Raw genomic sequence first — 17,992 nt, forward strand, 5'->3', positions numbered from 1 at the left:
ATGAGCGAGCGAGTTGTCTGTCCCCGTGTGCCCTGCGATTGGCTGGCAACCAGTTCAGGGTGTCCCCTGCCCGCTGCCCGATGATTGCTGGGATGGGCTCCAGCACCCCCGCGACCCTACTGAGGAATAAGCTGTGCAGCAAATGAGATGAGATGAGAACATTAGTACTTTGAAAATTACATTATCCATGTAGTTTTTACAAATGCACATTCTATGAATCCACATATTTGAATGAAGTATTTACATGCTTAATGTATTTCTTCATTCTGTGTACTTCACAGCAATGGTCTTATCACACATCCTTGAAGATTCAGGCGTGCTTACCTTTTGTACATGGACTCCTTCTTTTTGCTTTGTAATGTGAGTTTTGAGTTCTGAGTATCTGTGAGTGCTGCATGTTCCATTTTTACAAATCCACACCTCTTATAAAAACAGTAGTTGGCCATTTGTCGATGCCTTTTGGGAGGAGCGCACTCCTGGCCTCTTGGTGGGAGAACGCTGTCTGATCAATTGGGTCCGAATACATTCCGTTTTACTTTTATTGTGTTTTTACTTTTATTCTGTTTTACTTTTATTTTGAAACTTTGTAATAAATGTCCTCAACTGAACTGCTTCTCTCATATGGAGGTAGATCTGTGTATTTTTTATTCATCCATCCATTATTTGCATTGCTTATCCTCAGTAGGGTCGTGGGGGTGCTGGAGCCCATCCCAGCCATCTTCGGGCAGTGGGCAGGGGACACCGTGAACTGGTTGCCAGCCAGTCGCAGGGCACACAGAGACAGACAACTCACTCGCTCATTCAAACTCATGCAAGCACGGGGAGAACATGCAAACTAAACACAGGAAGGTTTGATCTCATGACCTCAGAACTGTGTCGCACATGCGCTAACTACTGCGCTGCCGTGCTTCCCTTTATTATTCAATGCAACTAAATTGTTTTTGGAATGTAGACACAAGTCACTCAAACATGTCTGACCAATGGGAAAGCAGCCGCCCACTGCGGGATATTTTGTGTCAAAATGATTAAATCGGGGAAAAAAATAATTTCAAAACTTCTTTCAATTCATTCAAAAAAAGAAAGTTCAATTTTTAAAAAAGCCACTTTGAATTACATATTTTATTTTGTATCTTATTTTTGCGTTTAAACTTTATTTCTTTGACTGAAAATTAATTCATTCAATATAAATAAATATATATATATATATATGTATATATGTATATATATATATATATATATATATATATATATATATATATATATATATATATATATATATATATATATATATATATATATATATATATATATATATACAAATGTCCTACCCAAAACATGATCCAAACACAAAAAAGTTTACTTCAATCAGAGAAAACATTTTCATCCATCCATTATCTGCACCGCTTATGCTCAGTAGGGTCGCGGAGATGCTGGAGCCCATCCCAGTCATCTTCAGGCAGTGGGCAGGGGACACCCTGAACTGGTTGCCAGCCAGTCGCAGGGCACACAGGGACAGACAATTCGCTCGCTCATTCACACCTAGGGACAATTTGGACCGGCCAATTAACCTGACATGCATGTTTTTGGGAATGTGGGAGGAAACCGGAGTGCCCGGAGAACATGCAAACTTCGCACAGGAAGGTTAGTAGCTGGATTTGAACCCATGCCCTCAGAACTGTGCCGGACACGCGCTAACCACCGCTCCGCCGCGCTGCGCGACAACATTTTCATTCAAAAAAAAAGTGTTTAAATGCAACTTTTAACTCTTTGAGTGTCAAACTTTTGCCATCACTTTTTTTTCTTTGGCATGAGTGTGATTCTGCAGGGGAGTGGAAATAAGCCACAATATCGACTCTCCCAATTTAAGAAAAACGCCTGACATTAAATGAATGGAACAATTCGCTAATGTTGACAGACATGCAAATGATAAGAAAAACATTATGCTATCATTTTGGTAACACGATAATATGAGCATGAAACGGGTACCAGACATTGGTTCCTTCGATTATTTAATAGAACAAAAGTGTACCTGATGTAAAAATAATGACGTCATGGCGTAACGCCAGAGACGCGTGGTGGAGACTAAAAATCAGCTGTTGTGCGCAATGACGTCACTTCCGCTGTCCACCACATTCATTCAGCAAACAAAACAGTACTGCACAGTATTGTACAGATTATCACGCATGATTGCCAATTTCTGGTAAGTGGACTGTGGAAAAGCCCCAAAGACGAAACAGGACATTTTCTGTTCCTTACACGTATTCCTCTCCCTTGTAGATTAGTTGATCTTGCGAGCTGGGTCCGGTTTGTAGCGGTTTCTAAAGGGCAACACGATAGTTAGTGTGTATTTGTATTTGTTCCGGAACACTCGTTCGAATTGTATAAACGTGCAAAGCGTAATAGAAAGATGTTAACTTAAAAAGGGGCTATTAGCTTATGATACCCAAAGGCTCGAGGGCGTGCTGGGCGTTAAAGGTGCGTTGTTTGTGTTTTTGTCTCCAGAAAGCGCTTTCGACCAAATAAGCAGCCAGACATGCAGCAAACGGAGGATATTTGCGAAGAGGATACGACGACACTGGACGTCCAGGTTAATGCTTTACCCAATGCCCTCGTTGCATACAAAGTACCCGAGGACCTATTTACCGATGGGCGTCTAAAGGTGAGAGGAAAACCGTGAAATCCGGCTAATACTAGAAACAGGCATCTTTAGATCTTTAAATACAAGAATGTGTTTGCTGATTCTTAACTCATTAAACTGGATAAGTTTACTACCTAGCAGTTGATTTTGTCAGCCAGTAGTCGGGGTTAACGTTTAGCCCAGAGACAGTATTTACCTAAATGCCGACTTGAGTGGAAATGCTCTCCGCTGAAAGATACGTAATCTATCCGCCATATTGAGTGTGTCAATTCGATTTTAATGGGACGATTGGAGCTTTGGTTAACACTACTGCATGAGTGTGTTGTGGGTGGTTGCAGTTTTGCTTTTCAATGTATCATGTATAATATTCGCCAACTCTACCAAACGGCTCCTGAAATCCAAAGCACAAAATTACTGAAATAATTATAATAACAATTGATTGATGGAGATTTTATGTATCCAATGATTATCAATTACAAGGTTACCATGAGTTCATTATCAATAAGAAAACAAAATAAATAAATTTGCTGACGGGAAAAGGTCGGAGCTTGGTCCCGTCCCCTTGACAATCCAGGCACTTTTCGCATTGTTGCTGCTAAATGTTATTGTACTTCTTTCATTGTACTATTTTTACGATCCACTATTTTCTACCACTGCAATACAGTGTTTCCCATTGAACTAGAGCAGAGGTGGGTAGTAACTGGTCATATTTACTCCACTTTGTTTACTTGAGTAAGTTATGGAACATTGTGTACTTTCAAAAAAGAAAACTTTTGAATCGCTATACTTTTACTTATACTTCAGTTAATTTATGAAGAAGAAACTGTACTCTTACTCTGCTACATTGGGCAACATTGAAGCAGTTACTTAAATCCCCTCCAAGTTAGTATGCGTCTCAGTGGCGGACCGTGCATTAGTGATGCGTAATTCGCGACCGAACCGGCTTAATTAGCAAATATATTATATTTGCTGTCGCACTGTATAGTCAATATTTTATTTAAGATTTTTAATTACCATCTTGAGTGTTTTTCAGAGATTCTAAGTAACTAGAAGTTGACATTAAAGTTGCTTAATATAAGAAAGGTCAAAGTTTAAATGAGTTACACAACACAGCGACATCTTGTGGTAGAAAGAACAAATGCACGCTGCTATCGTTAAGTTAGAAGAACAACGGATGTTTTGTAAATTATGTATTCATTTTGTGCATAATGTTACATTAATATTGGTTATATACTGATTAAGGGGACCCTCCAAAAATATTTTTGTTTAGTGTTTATTCCCAGCTTTCTTCTTCTTTTTTTCACTTATTTTACACAGACAGACACCATTTTTACAAGTTCTTAGGCTAGCTTATTGGTCTGCCTGCAGAGCCCATTAAAAAGTACTGGTACTCTAGATGTGCTTTTTGTGCTACATGTATTTCTTTGATTTACTGTATTGTTTTTTTTAATAGATAATTTACCTTGATTTATTTTAATCTATTTTGGACTTTGATGAATTGGTGATCTGATTGAATTGTTGTTTAGGGAAAAAAAAAATCAATAAAAATTACATTGCTACAGTTTCTCAGTACTTAAGTAGTTTTTTCTTACTTGTACTCAAGTAATTATTTGGATGATTACTTTTTACTTCTACTTAAGTAATGTTATTCTAAAGAAACAGTACTTTTACTTTAGTAAAAAGTTTTGCTACTACACCTACCTCTGCACTACAGTGCTTCCAATAGAATTTTGTGAAACCCCCGTAGGTGGACAGTCCATATATGTATATATGTATTTATATATATATATCTCATCTCATCAGCTACACCGCTCATCCTCAGTAGGGTCGCGGAGGTGCTGGAGCCCATCCCAGCAATCACCGGGCAGTGGGCAGGGGACACCCTTCACTGGTTGCCAGCCAATCGCAGGGCACACGGGGACAGACAACTCACTCGCTCATTCATACCTAGGGACAATTTGGACCGGCCAATTCACCTGAAACGCATGTTTTTGGCAGGGATCAGAATGGAGATTTTCATTTTCAGCTGAAATAGCCAGGGTCCAGGGCGGAGCCCGGTGGGGGGCTCAGGGGGGCGAAGCCCCCCTGAAGTCAACAGCATTTATCTTATTTGCTATGTGAAAATTGCACTAGAATGAATTAAATCCAACAAAACAGAAACCATGTATTATATATATATATACTGGACTGTCTCAGAAAATTAGAATATTGTGATAAAGCTCTTTATTTTCTGTAATGCAATTAAAAAAATAAAAATGTCATACATTCTGGATTCATTACACATCAACTGAACTATTTCAAGCCTTTTATTATTTGAATATTGCTGAATTTGGCTTACAGCTTAAGAAAACTCAAAAATCCTATCTCAAAATATTAGAATATCATGAAAAAGTATACAAGTAGGCTATTCAACTAATCACCTGAATCATCTAATTAACTCGAAACACCTTGCGAGGGTTTCCTGAGCCTTAAAAACACTCAGCTTGGTTCAGTAAACTAAATCACAAGTATGGGGAAGACTGCTGATCTGTCTGCTGTCCAGAGGACCATCATTGATACCCTCCATCAGGAGGGTAAGACACAAAAAGAAATTTCTCAAAGAGCAGGCTGTTCACAGAGTGCAGTTTCAAAGCATATCCACAAAAAGTCTGTTGGAAGGGAAAAATGTGGCCGGAAACGCTGCACAACCAAGAGAGATGACCGCAGCCTTAACAAAATTGTGAAGAAGAGCCGCTTCCAGAATTTGGTGGAGCTTCAAAGACAGTGGGCTGAAGCTGGAGTCCAGGTATCAAAAGCCACAGTTCACAGACGTGTCCGGGAAAAGGGCTACAATAGCCGTATTCCCATGGTCAAGCCACTTCTGAACTCAAGACAGCGGAAGAAGCGTCTGACTTGGGCTATGGAGAAGAAGCACTGGACAGTTGCAGAGTGGTCCAAAGTCCTCTTTTCAGACGAAAGCAAGTTTTGCATTTCATTTGGAAGTCAAGGCGCCAGAGTCTGGAGAAAGGCTGGAGAGGAGCAAAATCCAAGTTGCTTGAAATTCAGTGTGAAGTTCCCACAGTCAGCAATGGTTTGGGGAGCCATGTCAGCTGCTGGTGTTGGTCCACTGTGTTTCATCAAGTCCAGAGTAAATGCAACTGTGTACCAAGAGATTTTAGAGCACTACATGCTTCCATCTGCTGAAAAGCTCTACGGAGATGAGGATTTCATTTTCCAGCATGATCTGGCACCTGCCCACAGTGCCAAAACCACCAGTAACTGGTGCACTGACCATGGCATCACTGTCCTTGATTGGCCTGCTAATTCCCCTGACCTGAACCCCATTGAGAATTTGTGTGGTATAGTTAAGAGGAAGATGAAAGACACCAGACCTACAAATGCAAATGAGCTGAAGGCCGCTATCGAAGCATCCTGGGCATCAATAACACCTCAGCAATGCCACAGGCTGATTGCCTCCATGCCACGCCGGATTGATGCAGTAATCCGTGCAAAAGGATTCCCAACCAAGTACTGAGTGCATCAATGGACATTTTCAAATGTTTGATTTAGTTTTGCTGTTATAACATTATTTTTTGACTTGGTCTGAGGAAGTATTCTAATATTTTGAGATAGGATTTTTGAGTTTTTTTCAGCTGTAAGCCAAAATCAGCAATATTCAAATAATAAAAGGCTTGAAATAGTTCAGTTGATGTGTAATGAATCCAGAATGTATGACATTTTTGTTTTTTTAATTGCATTACAGAAAATAAAGAACTTTATCACAATATTCTAATTTTCTGAGACAGTCCAGTATATACATATATATATATAAATTAAAAAAATAATAATATATTGACATTAAAAGCATTTGTAATATTGAACATGATGATACAAAATAATCTATTTTAATCATGTTTATAACAAATTTTAAAGTTTGTTTATCCTGTTCTAAATATTGTATAAACACAAAAGATAAAATCATTTCATAAATAAATAGATTTATAAATACCTCAGATTGGGATTTTCTGTCACACAGGGGAACCAGTGGTTGACTGCTGCTAGTATTTGAAGTGGAAGGATTTGGAACGGCCAATAATGTTGAACCGGTGGCTGCCGATTTTAAATGCGGATCCGAGTGCATAATTTGATCGCCGGCAAGCTATTTTTGCTTTGTGCTTGTTCATTTTAGCATGATCGATCAGTGCCACACAACCTCGCGTACCATAATTGATCAGATCGACACAGTATAGACACTTTGCTTTCCCTGGAACATCACACTTTGCGACGAACTGGCTCAAAGTTTCTGTAACTTCCTCGATCTTTGCGCCAATTTTAACGTTTACTGTGACAGTCTTCTCCAGCCATGACCACTTAAATTTATTCTTGATTCCTTTATCAATCTCGGAGACAAAAGCCTCGTCTTCTTTTCTTAGTATTTTCATATTTACTTTTTCAAACACTCGTTTCACCGTTTGAAAAGACCGGAAGGAGCGCCATGTTTGAGAAAGCCAATGCTCTGAACAAAAGCTCCGCTGATTGGTTATCAGCGAACCTATCGACCAATGGTCTAAATGCTAACTTGGGGTGACGAAACAGTCACGTATCATACCTCACCCCCCCAAAATATTTTCTCATCGAATTTAGACGATTTACGAGAATGACCTTTGGGGTTCAAAAACAGCGGAAATCCGCGGATCCGCGGAAAATTCTGATCCCTGTTTTGGAATGTGGGAGGAAACCGGAGTGCCCGGAGGAAACCCATGCAAGCACGGGGAGAACATACAAACTCCGCACAGGAAGTCCGGAGCTGGATTTGAACCCACGCAGGAGGTTCCCAAGACATGAACTGTGCCCCACATGCGCTAACCACTGCGCCGCCGTGCTGCCCCTCTATATATATATATATATATATATATATATATATATATATACTGGACTGTCTCAGAAAATTAGAATATTGTGATAAAGTTCTTTTCCTGTAATGCAATTAAAAAAACAAAAATGTCATACATTCTGGATTCATTACACATCAACTGAACTATTTCAAGCCTTTTATTATTTTAATATTGCTGAATTAAGCTTACAGCTTAAGAAAACTCAAAAATCCTATCTCAAAATATTAGAATATCATGAAAAAGTATACAAGTAGGCTATTCAACTAATCACCTGAATCATCTAATTAACTCGAAACACCTTGCGAGGTTTCCTGAGCCTTAAAAACACTCAGCTTGGTTCAGTAAACTAAATCACAAGTATGGGGAAGACTGCTGATCTGACTGCTGTCCAGAGGACCATCATTGATACCCTCCATCAGGAGGGTAAGACACAAAAAGAAATTTCTCAAAGAGCAGGCTGTTCACAGAGTGCAGTTTCAAAGCATATCCACAAAAAGTCTGTTGGAAGGGAAAAATGTGGCCGGAAACGCTGCACAACCAAGAGAGATGACCGCAGCCTTAACAAAATTGTGAAGAAGAGCCCCTTCCAGAATTTGAGGGAGCTTCAAAGACAGTGGGCTGAAGCTGGAGTCCAGGTATCAAAAGCCACAGTTCACAGACGTGTCCGGGAAATGGGCTACAGTAGCCGTATTCCCATGGTCAAGCCACTTCTGAACTCAAGACAACGGAAGAAGCGTCTGACTTGGGCTATGGAGAAGAAGCACTGGACAGTTGCAGAGTGGTCCAAAGTCCTCTTTTCAGACGAAAGCAAGTTTTGCATTTCATTTGGAAGTCAAGGCGCCAGAGTCTGGAGAAAGGCTGGAGAAGAGCAAAATCCAAGTTGCTTGAAATCCAGTGTGAAGTTCCCACAGTCAGCAATGGTTTGGGGAGCCATGTCAGCTGCTGGTGTTGGTCCACTGTGTTTCATCAAGTCCAGAGTAAATGCAACTGTGTACCAAGAGATTTTAGAGCACTACATGCTTCCATCTGCTGAAAAGCTCTATGGAGATGAGTATTTCATTTTCCAGCATGATCTGGCACATGCCCACAGTGCCAAAACCACCAGTAACTGGTGCATTGACCATGGCATCACTGTCCTTGATTGGCCCGCTAATTCCCCTGACCTGAACCCCATCGAGAATTTGTGGGGTATAGTTAAGAAGAAGATGAAAGACACCAGACCTACAAATGCAAATGAGCTGAAGGCCGCTATCGAAGCATCCTGGGCATCAATAACACCTCAGCAATGCCACAGGCTGATTGCCTCCATGCCACGCCGGATTGATGCAGTAATCCGTGCAAAAGGATTCCCAACCAAGTACTGAGTGCATCAATGGACATTTTCAAATGTTTGATTTAGTCTTGCTGTTATAAAATTATATTTTTTACTTGGTCTGAGGAAGTATTCTAATATTTTGAGATAGGATTTTTGAGTTTTTTTCAGCTGTAAGCCAAAATCAGCAATATTCAAATAATAAAAGGCTTGAAATAGTTCAGTTGATGTGTAATGAATCCAGAATGTATGACATTTTTGTTTTTTTAATTGCATTACAGAAAACAAAGAACTTTATCACAATATTCTAATTTTCTGAGACAGTCCAGTATATATATAAAATGACATTTTGCTGTTAGTCAAATTGGGTTTTTAAGTGTGACCTTGTAAAAAATGAATGGTTCTTATATGGTAGCTCAGGGGAGTAAATACGTATGATCTCTTAAAGAACCTGAGGACAAAAACATTTAGTGTTATAATTTGTAAATACTAACAATTCTTTGATAGTCATGCTAGTGCTCAACTCTTATTCCATACCACAGCTAAAACAACAGTCACAGTGGAAAATGTTGTAACCTGAAGAGTCAGCTGACTCATGATTTCTTACAAGCATAATGTAAAAACACCACAGTCATGGAAAGGGGAAGGAAACATGAACACAATTTTCCACTTGACAAAAGGATTTTCATTGAAGTTTTGTTTCATCGCAAAATATATCTTCTGATCTTTTTACAACATTATGTATTTTTTAAAAATACTTAAATTTTCTTTGACTGTCAGAAATGGAATCCAGATCAGGCTTTTTCTTTCTAATGGATTCCTATGTGGACCATCCGAGAAAGCTTAGGATACAGAATTTTAGCAAATGTAGATAATTTCACCTTCATTCTTTTCTTTTTCATTTTTGGTATCGAACCAGTTTTTTTCCATCTGGTTTAAGCCATGCTGTAGTCTTTGAACACAAAGTGCTGTACATTGTGTTCTGTAACCGAAATGTGGCAATTGCCTTGAAACTTAGCAGTCATCCTGCCTATTTCCACAAAGACTTTCCAGTCTCAATAACAATGCGAAAATCAGCATTATAAATGTAAAGATATAGATTTTTTTTCCCTCAGTTTTGAATCCTTTTTGTTTGTTTTTAACTAATTTTGCTAGTAATTATGTGCCATGACACTTAATTTTTTTTGTATATTTTTACAAGTTTAGAAACATAAAGATCCTTTGAAAAAAGAATTAATGACAAGGTCAGTGTTGGATTTTTTTATATGTTCTTGCCACTGCAGAAGAAAAACTGACAGAATGTGAACAGATAGTGTTGAACTGAGCTAATTAATGCACATGCTATACAGTACATACCTTGTAACATCCCACAATATTGTCTATGCTATTAATACCTCATAAAAGCGTGTTATCATGCCGCATACTTTCCATTAGCAGCACCTCTCCCCTCAAGTTTGCATTCTTCCAATCCGTCATGTCTCTGTTACTCTTTCCACTCCTTTTTTTTTTCTTCGGCCATCTGTTCGGTTTCTCAGCTGTTCCATCCCACACCCTTTGTTCACTTTCTTTCTCCCTGTGTCTCATTCTTATTTTGACCTCTTACATGCTGTTTTATATGTTTTTCTATGTGAAAAACAGTCTGACTGGCAAATGGGTTTTGTTGGTGTTAAAGATCAGATGTCAGTTGATGTCATTCCATGTCAGTTTGTACAAACGCTACCCTCATTTCCGTCTAATCAGTCAGCATTAAATTGCATCGCTTGAGAAACTCCTCCCAATTTCCCTGTCTTTTGTATCCCAGCAAATCACTGCGTTAGTAGGAAGGACCTCTGAGCAGTGCGTCTACGAGATGCAGAAAGGGGTGTGATTAGAAAGGAGAGAAAAGGCTAGCATAAAGAAGACTAAATGAGTCATTTGTCCACATGCAAGTGACTGGATAATTCCTTCAATCAAAGTTGCCACAGAACCAATGGATTGGGCTTAAAGCAGATATACTGTACACTTGATCTGGGAGGACGTTGGAACTAGCCTGATAATAGGTTTCTAGGACACTGTTAGCAACGAACCGTAGCCAAAAACCAACCATCCCTGTTTTTTCTTTTTTGGGGGGGGATCAGATTATTTCTGATCTTTTACCCTTGAGAAGCCTGAAATCAAGATTTAAGTGGAAAAGATTTTGCCTTCCCTTGTTTGCTGTCATGCACATCAAGATGACAAAGTGTAACCACTTGTGTCTGGTCACCTCAGTGACTAATCGAGAAGTGTTTGATCATCCCGAAGCTCAGGTAAGTTAAGTATTTCCTCCACTTACTGTTTATAATTTAATCATTTACACTCTAACAAAGAGCGGATCACTTGTAATATAATTGTCATTTTTTTGAATATCGTATTCAAAAACAAGGAGTATTTTTTGTTGTTTTACAAATGGTTATGATCATATACAGTCGTATGCAAAGGTTTGGGCACCCCTAATTATTTTCAAGATTTTCCTTTATAAATCATTGGTTGTTCGTATCAGCAATTTCAGTGAAATATATCATATAGCAGACAAACACAGTGATATCTGAGAAGTGAAATTAAGTTCATAGGATTTACAGAAAGTGTGCAATAATTACTTAAACAAAAGCCGGCAGGTGCATACATTTGGGCACCCTTGTTGTTTTATTGATTTGAATACCTTTAGCACCAATTATTGGAACACAAAATGTATTTGGTAAGCTCAATGATCCTTGCCCTACATACACAGGTGAAGCCAATCATGAGAAAGGGTATTTAGGGCGGCAGTTGCAAGTTGTTCTCCTCTTTGCATCTTCTCTGAAGAATGGCAACATGGGAGCCTCAGAACAACTGTCAACTGACCTGAAAACAAAGTTTGTTTAACATCATGATTTAGGGGAAGGATACAAAAAACTAGCTCAGAGATTTCAGCTGTCAGTTTCTACTGTGAGGAACATAATGAGGAAATGGAAGACAAAGGCACAGTTTTAGTTAAGGCCCGGAGTAGCAGGCCAAGAAAAATCTCTGATAAGCAGGGGCCAAACTTGGTGAGAACAGTCAAACTCAACCCACAGACCTACATGATCTTGCTGCAGATGGTGTCACAGCACACTTTGCACAAGGAGATGCTGTATGGGAGAGTAATTCGGCAGAAGCCTTTTTCTGCGCACATGCCACAAACAGAGTTGCTTGAGGTATGCTAAAGCACATTTGGACAAGCCAGCTTTATTTTGGAATAAGGTGCTGTGGACTGATGAAACTAAAATGTAGTTATTTGGACATAACAAGGGGCGGTATGCACGGCGGAAGAAGAACACAGCATTCCAAGACAAATACTTGCTACCCACACTGAAATTTGGTGGTGGTTCCATCATGCTGTGGGGCTGTGTGGCCAGTGCAGGTCCTGGCAATCTTGTTAAAGTTGAAGGTTGCATGGATTACCGTCAGTATCAGCAGATTCTTGCGAACACTGTTCTACAATCAGTTGCGCCGGGGCTGGATACTTCAACCAAAAAACAACCTCAAACACTGCTCAAATTCTACTATGGCATTCATGCAGAGAAACAAGTACTATGTTCTGGAATGGCCATCTCAATCCCCAGACCTGAATATTATTGAAAATCTGCGTTGTGATTTAAAGTGGGCTGTCCATGCTTGGAAACCATCAAACCTGACTGAAGTGGAGAGGTTTTGTAAAGAGGAATGGTCAAAAATACCTGCAACCAGAATCCAGACCCTCATTGGAAGCTATGGGAAGTGTTTAAAGGCTGTTATTTTGCCAAAGGAGGATCTACTAAATATTGATCTAATTTTTCTGTTGGGGTATCCAAATTGATGCACCTGCGTACTTTTGTTTAAGCAATTATTGCACATTTTCTGTAAATCCTATAAACTTCATTTCACTTCTTGGATATAAATGTGTTTGTCTGCTATTTGATATATTTAACTGAAATTGCTGATCCAAACAACCAATTATTTATGAAGGAAAATCTTGAAAATTATGAGGGGTGCCCAAACTTTTGCATACGACTGTATTTTTACTTTTTAGTATTGTGTTTATTGTCCAACCAAGTTCAAGAAGAAAAGAATACCTACAACTCTAGTCTACCCTGCACAAAAGAAACATGACGTTTTACTGTAACTTTGTCTCGCCATTTTAACTGTTTCCAAACACTACATTGTAAATGTTTAAACACTACATTGTAAATAGTTTTGCATATTTATCCTGACAGCCTTATATCTTTTTTTCTCTTTAACGTGTCCTCATCACGTGTTTACCCTGAAGTTGGTTGTATCCCCGAACCAATAGGGTCGTAGGGGCACCATTTCCTGTGTTATGTTTTGGGCAAGTACAGCCTGGTGCCGCTCATCCCTCTTCAGGCCAACATATGTACCATGTCTAATCTTGTCGCATAAAATGTGTCCCTATGTTTTATCAAAGACAATAAAGAAAAAATGTTTTTATATGGAAAAATGAAATTTGTGACTGTGTGTGTTAAGCATTTTAGCTGTCCTTGTTTTAAACTACACTCATTGTCCAGGACTCCAAATGACCTAGCCAAAAAAAAATAACTAACCTTAAAATTACATGTAGCAAACTTGGCACCATGTAATTGTCTTTGGAGTCCCAATCTACCAACTTATACTTTCTCAAATATGAGTTGTTGTGGTGTTTTGAAATCAATGTGTGTGTTGTTATTTCCCCTCGCTCACTCTCCCTTTCTGTTCACTGCAGGCCAGCTTTGAGGCTTTATTCCATTTATATGACCCAGAAGCTCAGTTCCAGTACTTCAAGTCCTTTCGTCGGGTCAGGATCACTTTCAGTGATGCGCTATCTGCGGCAGAGGCCAGACTGCGACTGCACAAAACTGAATTTCATGGCAAAGAGATGCGCCTCTACTTTGCTCAGGTTACATCCACAAGAGACGCTTTGTTTCTATTTGCACCCATACGTACTGCCTGAAGTCATTATTGTTGTCTATACCCTGTAGTCTGTCCACATTGGAAGTCCGAGACTTGAACCTCCAAAACCTGAGAAGCAGTTCCTTATATCACCACCCGCCTCGCCTCCAGTTGGCTGGGAGCAGTCTCAGGATGCCATGCCTGTTGTCAACTATGACCTGCTATGTGCTATTTCGAAACTTGGACCAGGTACATTTCAAACCTCTTATTTTTTCTGTATTCTTTTAATTTAGAACTCTATCTGGATACTGTTGAAATCGGATATTATGATCAGAAGACAAATGTAATGCTTCGAATTCTCCAACTATGTTTCAAATTGAGTAGTAACAATTGCAGGATTCAGTATTCCCCTAAGGTTTAAAAAACTTGGAAAAGTCTAAAATTTGATAACCGCAAATTAAGGAATTGAAAAGGTCTTTTTTCACGCGATACAGTTAATAACTGTATAAGTAGAATGTAAATGTTTTTTATCTACAAAGCCTTTAACAACAGTCCTTTCCATGTACCAAAGTGCTTTACAGTAGATATTAAAAGTAGAGCACCAGGCTGAAACCAAACAAACAATAAAAACAATAATGGACAATAAAGACGATAAAAAACAAGCAAAGACACGATGGAGTAAAATTAGTTACTCTAGTCATGTATAAAATGGGTGTAATATTCTGATTATTTCATATTTCTGTGTTTAAACTTGTGGAGAAACATGGAACACATTCTGTGAAAGGAAAAATGACCTGTCTTCTTGTTTAAACAAAGATAAGACCTTCCTATACAGTGCATTGCTGCTTTGAAGCAAAGATTCGATTTTAACAGAATGGCCACATTTAAGATGACAATCTTTTGTGTTATTCTTTGTTTTCACATCACTGTCAGGCCAAAAATGATCAGTTTAGACATGACCACATTTTGTAATTAGCAGTTACTAATTAATTGATAACTAGTTTGCCCTAATTACCAGACATGGGGACTTGAGACTTAGTGACTTGGACTCGAGTCGACTCGAGTCGCTGTTTTTATGACTTGTGACTTGACTTGGACTTGGCAATCTAAGACTCGGGACTTGACTTGTGACATGACTTGCCCAAGAAAAAAATACTTGGGACTTACTTGGGACTTGAAGGTGAAGACTTGAGACTTACTTGAGACTTGCACATGTGTGACTTGGTCCCATGTCTGCTAATTACCATGTCGCAATTGAGGAAGCAGATGTTTATTTTTAGCATCATTTGTCAAGTTCCCCATATTTGTCTGACTTAAAACAACAGATGTCTAAAACTAATGAACAAGTAATTATGATTGGCCCTTTTAATGACTTGTTGACAATACTTAACTGAAAATATAAATGACAACAACAACAATTGCTTTGAGGCTTCTTCCAGGTCCCACATCATACGTAACTGTCATACAACTAAAGCACTGCGAAAAGGACCAGAAGATAGATAGCTAAGTCTTTGCTAGGACGCCAACACAAAAAGTGCAAGATGGAAACTAAAGGAGATTTTCCTTGCCCTCATGTAGGTTTTAGATCAGGGGATGGTGAAATACGTATGTGGTTTGCAATAATATGTGGTCTGTGCAGCCCTTTGAGACTCCTTGTGATTAAGGTGTATAAAAATAAACATAACTTGACTATGTGTAAACAATGCTCGACATTTTTCCCACCGCACCTGTTTGCTTTCATCTTACATTTAGCAATACTGTTCAGGCTGTGGAACACATTAATTAGGAGTTAAGGGCTGGGGGTGAGGTTTGCAGAGCGATTTTTGCTTGTCACCACGTTATTTTTTGTTGGTGTAGCCTGAAAATGGTGAAAGTAAGAAAAAGCCTGTTTCAGGTACAATCTTAACGCCAACCCAAACCCCAAAAAGGTTTAAAAAAAAAAAGTTTATTCGAGCGTGTCAAAGAAATGCTAGCGCTGTACATGCAAGCACAACATAAGGAGCTTGACAGAGGTTACAATGATGATAGAAGACAGAAAATTGCATCCTAATTGCATCCAAATTCTGCACAACATCTTTGTTTGATGACTGTGAATAAGAAATATGATACTACATACTCATGTTGACTGAAATGGAAAAAAATATGAATCTGTGTTGGTTTTGAATAGCCATATCAGTGACTAGAGACACCAATATGTGCACGGCATTAATTGTATTCTTTCAAAGATTAAATCACTCATTTTAATCATTGTAAGAGCTATATATTATATAAACTCTCTGTTGGCAGAATTACCCAGATAAAAGCAGTCATTAAGTTTTAAAATCTTCCTTGCGGAGGAGAGAGCACTGCCGGGAGGCCATCTCGCCAAAACGACTCCGACAGAACTGCCCACTTCCGGTCAGGGGTGTGGTTCATTATTCGTCACAGAAAACAGGAAAAGGAACACACACACGAGCGCGACTTCACAATAAAAGGATAAGCGTAAAAAAGATGAAATTAGACTGATGTTTGAAACGTGACTATACGTGTGTGTGAGAGATTGTGTTTATATTTAGGAATATAAAAACATGTTCATTGAAGTCTGAGAAATGCACACATCAACTTTACAATCATCCTGAGGTTCTTGAGGTTTTTTTTGCCCTCATTTAGGTTTCAGATCAGGGGATGTCGTATTGGTGATCTGTGCAGCCCTTTAAGACTCCTGTGGTGAAGGTCTATTCAAATAAACATGGCTTGACTTATCTCCAGGTGACAAATATGAGCTGCACACGGCCACACCAACCACCCCCAGTGTCGTCGTCCACGTTTGTAAAGAAGAGCTGGGCGAGAGCCTGGCTCGGGGCGATGGAGACACTGAGAACACGGTCCGGCCCAAGATCATCCAGACCCGCCGGCCCGAATACACTCACAGCGTGGAGCAGTTGGCAGCGCTGGAGTGACAGCTCTTAAAACATCTTTGTGGTGTCTTTCTTGCAGCACAAAAGATGTGCTGTCTGAGGTTTTCTCGCTGAATTCAGGAAGGTGCCTTCCTTGGAGGTGCCGCTTTGTCACAGTAGAAAGAGGGCAAACTTTGACTCGGATGCTGTATTTGTGTCTCTTGGGAAGGTTTGGAACTTCTCTCTGAGAAGATCAGGCGTGCGATAACAACTACTCTCTAATTTGGTTTAGGGATGTTGGAATACTAGTTTTGAGCTGTGTAAGACATTATGCCCATGTTCATGCTCTATAATATAATGGGCCATTGGGTTTTATGGATTTGCTAGATCTGCTATTGCTAACGTGCATGAGATAAGCTTGTATTTGAAAAAAACATTTTCCACGCAACATTAATGCAGCATCTCAAAGCAAACATCACTCAAATTTGGGTGGAAAGAAGATGATTTGAATTTAAATATGACAGGTACCTTTTTTCTACCATTACATTTCTAATTGCCATGCTGGTAAAGACGATGGTGTGTTAGTAACATCACATTTTTACTATTGTAACTTGAATGTGGCGTATGTGTAGTCAGCATATACTGCTTACTTAAATTCTACTGCTCTAACAAAACAAGAATGTCAATTTCAGAGTGTTGTTCCTGTTGTCTTTTCCATGTTAAAAGAGGTATGGGAAGTGTCGTTTTCTTGTAAACCACTAAAAATGTTAGACTTGTTATGTGTTACGTCAACAGAACTGTCCATTTATGACAGTAAAACCTTCTTTGTCTGTGTTAAGTGGTGACATTGGGGTTTAGTTCCACCAGCACTACTCAAAACAAAATATAAACATCTGAAGGTGGAATTTGGCTTCTTACAGTGTGCTAAAGAGTATGATCTAGAAATCATTGTTGCTGAGCCTACGAACCAATAAAAATGTTTAGTATTTTTTAGTCGTTTGGTTTCCTTCATTGCACCAAGACTTGCATCAGAAATATCTTGAAAGACATCAGTTACGATAAGCAAAAATAATACCGTTTCATGGCCTCCCTAGATCAAAATACTGTAAATGCTTGCAGTCTGCTGTAATATACACTGGTTGAGCTTTTTTTAATGGAATTCTTTTTCTACAGTTCTGTTCTTGTCCATGTTTTTAAATCAATCAATAGGGTGACACAACTAACATGGCTTCGAAAAATTGTGTATTAGTAGACAACCCATCTTTTTCTTTTAGCTCTAATTTGTGAACAAAAAGGAGCCAATGCGGGTGACAAACCAATACCTGTCAACCTCAGCCAATTGCTCCCCTTGTTAACTATTGTTATTCCAAAAAGCTATAACAAACCTTACAAA

At 39.0% G+C, this 17,992-nt stretch overlaps 1 protein-coding gene across 2 annotated transcripts; it reads left to right on the plus strand.

Annotated features, from left to right (window-relative positions):
- Positions 1-2,091: 2,091 nt before the first annotated feature.
- Positions 2,092-17,592, plus strand: LOC148369927 (calcipressin-1-like). 2 transcript variants are annotated; one of them, XM_088332173.1, is made up of 5 exons: positions 2,092-2,200; positions 2,503-2,659; positions 13,557-13,730; positions 13,813-13,972; positions 16,472-17,592. In XM_088332173.1, exons 2-5 carry the CDS (start codon positions 2,534-2,536, stop codon positions 16,660-16,662), a joined length of 651 nt encoding a protein of 216 aa, XP_088188299.1. In that variant the 5' UTR covers positions 2,092-2,200; positions 2,503-2,533; the 3' UTR covers positions 16,663-17,592. The 2 variants fall into 2 exon arrangements, with proteins under 2 accessions (XP_088188299.1, XP_088188300.1); XM_088332174.1 differs by lacking the exons at positions 2,092-2,200; positions 2,503-2,659 and adding an exon at positions 10,011-11,109.
- The last annotated feature ends 400 nt before the right edge of the window (positions 17,593-17,992 follow it).

This window comes from Urocampus carinirostris, chromosome 3 (genome assembly GCF_059441175.1).
Source record: "Urocampus carinirostris isolate Australia breed hairy pipefish chromosome 3, RoL_Ucar_1.0, whole genome shotgun sequence".
NCBI lineage: Eukaryota > Metazoa > Chordata > Actinopteri > Syngnathiformes > Syngnathidae > Urocampus > Urocampus carinirostris.

What these genes read in the sequence shown, in the direction of transcription:
- LOC148369927 (XM_088332173.1), top strand. Translation starts at nt 2,534, where the DNA reads ATGCAGCAAACGGAGGATATTTGCGAAGAGGATACGACGACACTGGAC. An exon ending in TTACCGATGGGCGTCTAAAG is followed by an intron (nt 2,660 to 13,556) that starts GTGAGAGGAAAA and finishes TGTTCACTGCAG; the next exon opens with GCCAGCTTTGAGGCTTTATT. An exon ending in TATTTCGAAACTTGGACCAG is followed by an intron (nt 13,973 to 16,471) that starts GTACATTTCAAA and finishes ACTTATCTCCAG; the next exon opens with GTGACAAATATGAGCTGCAC.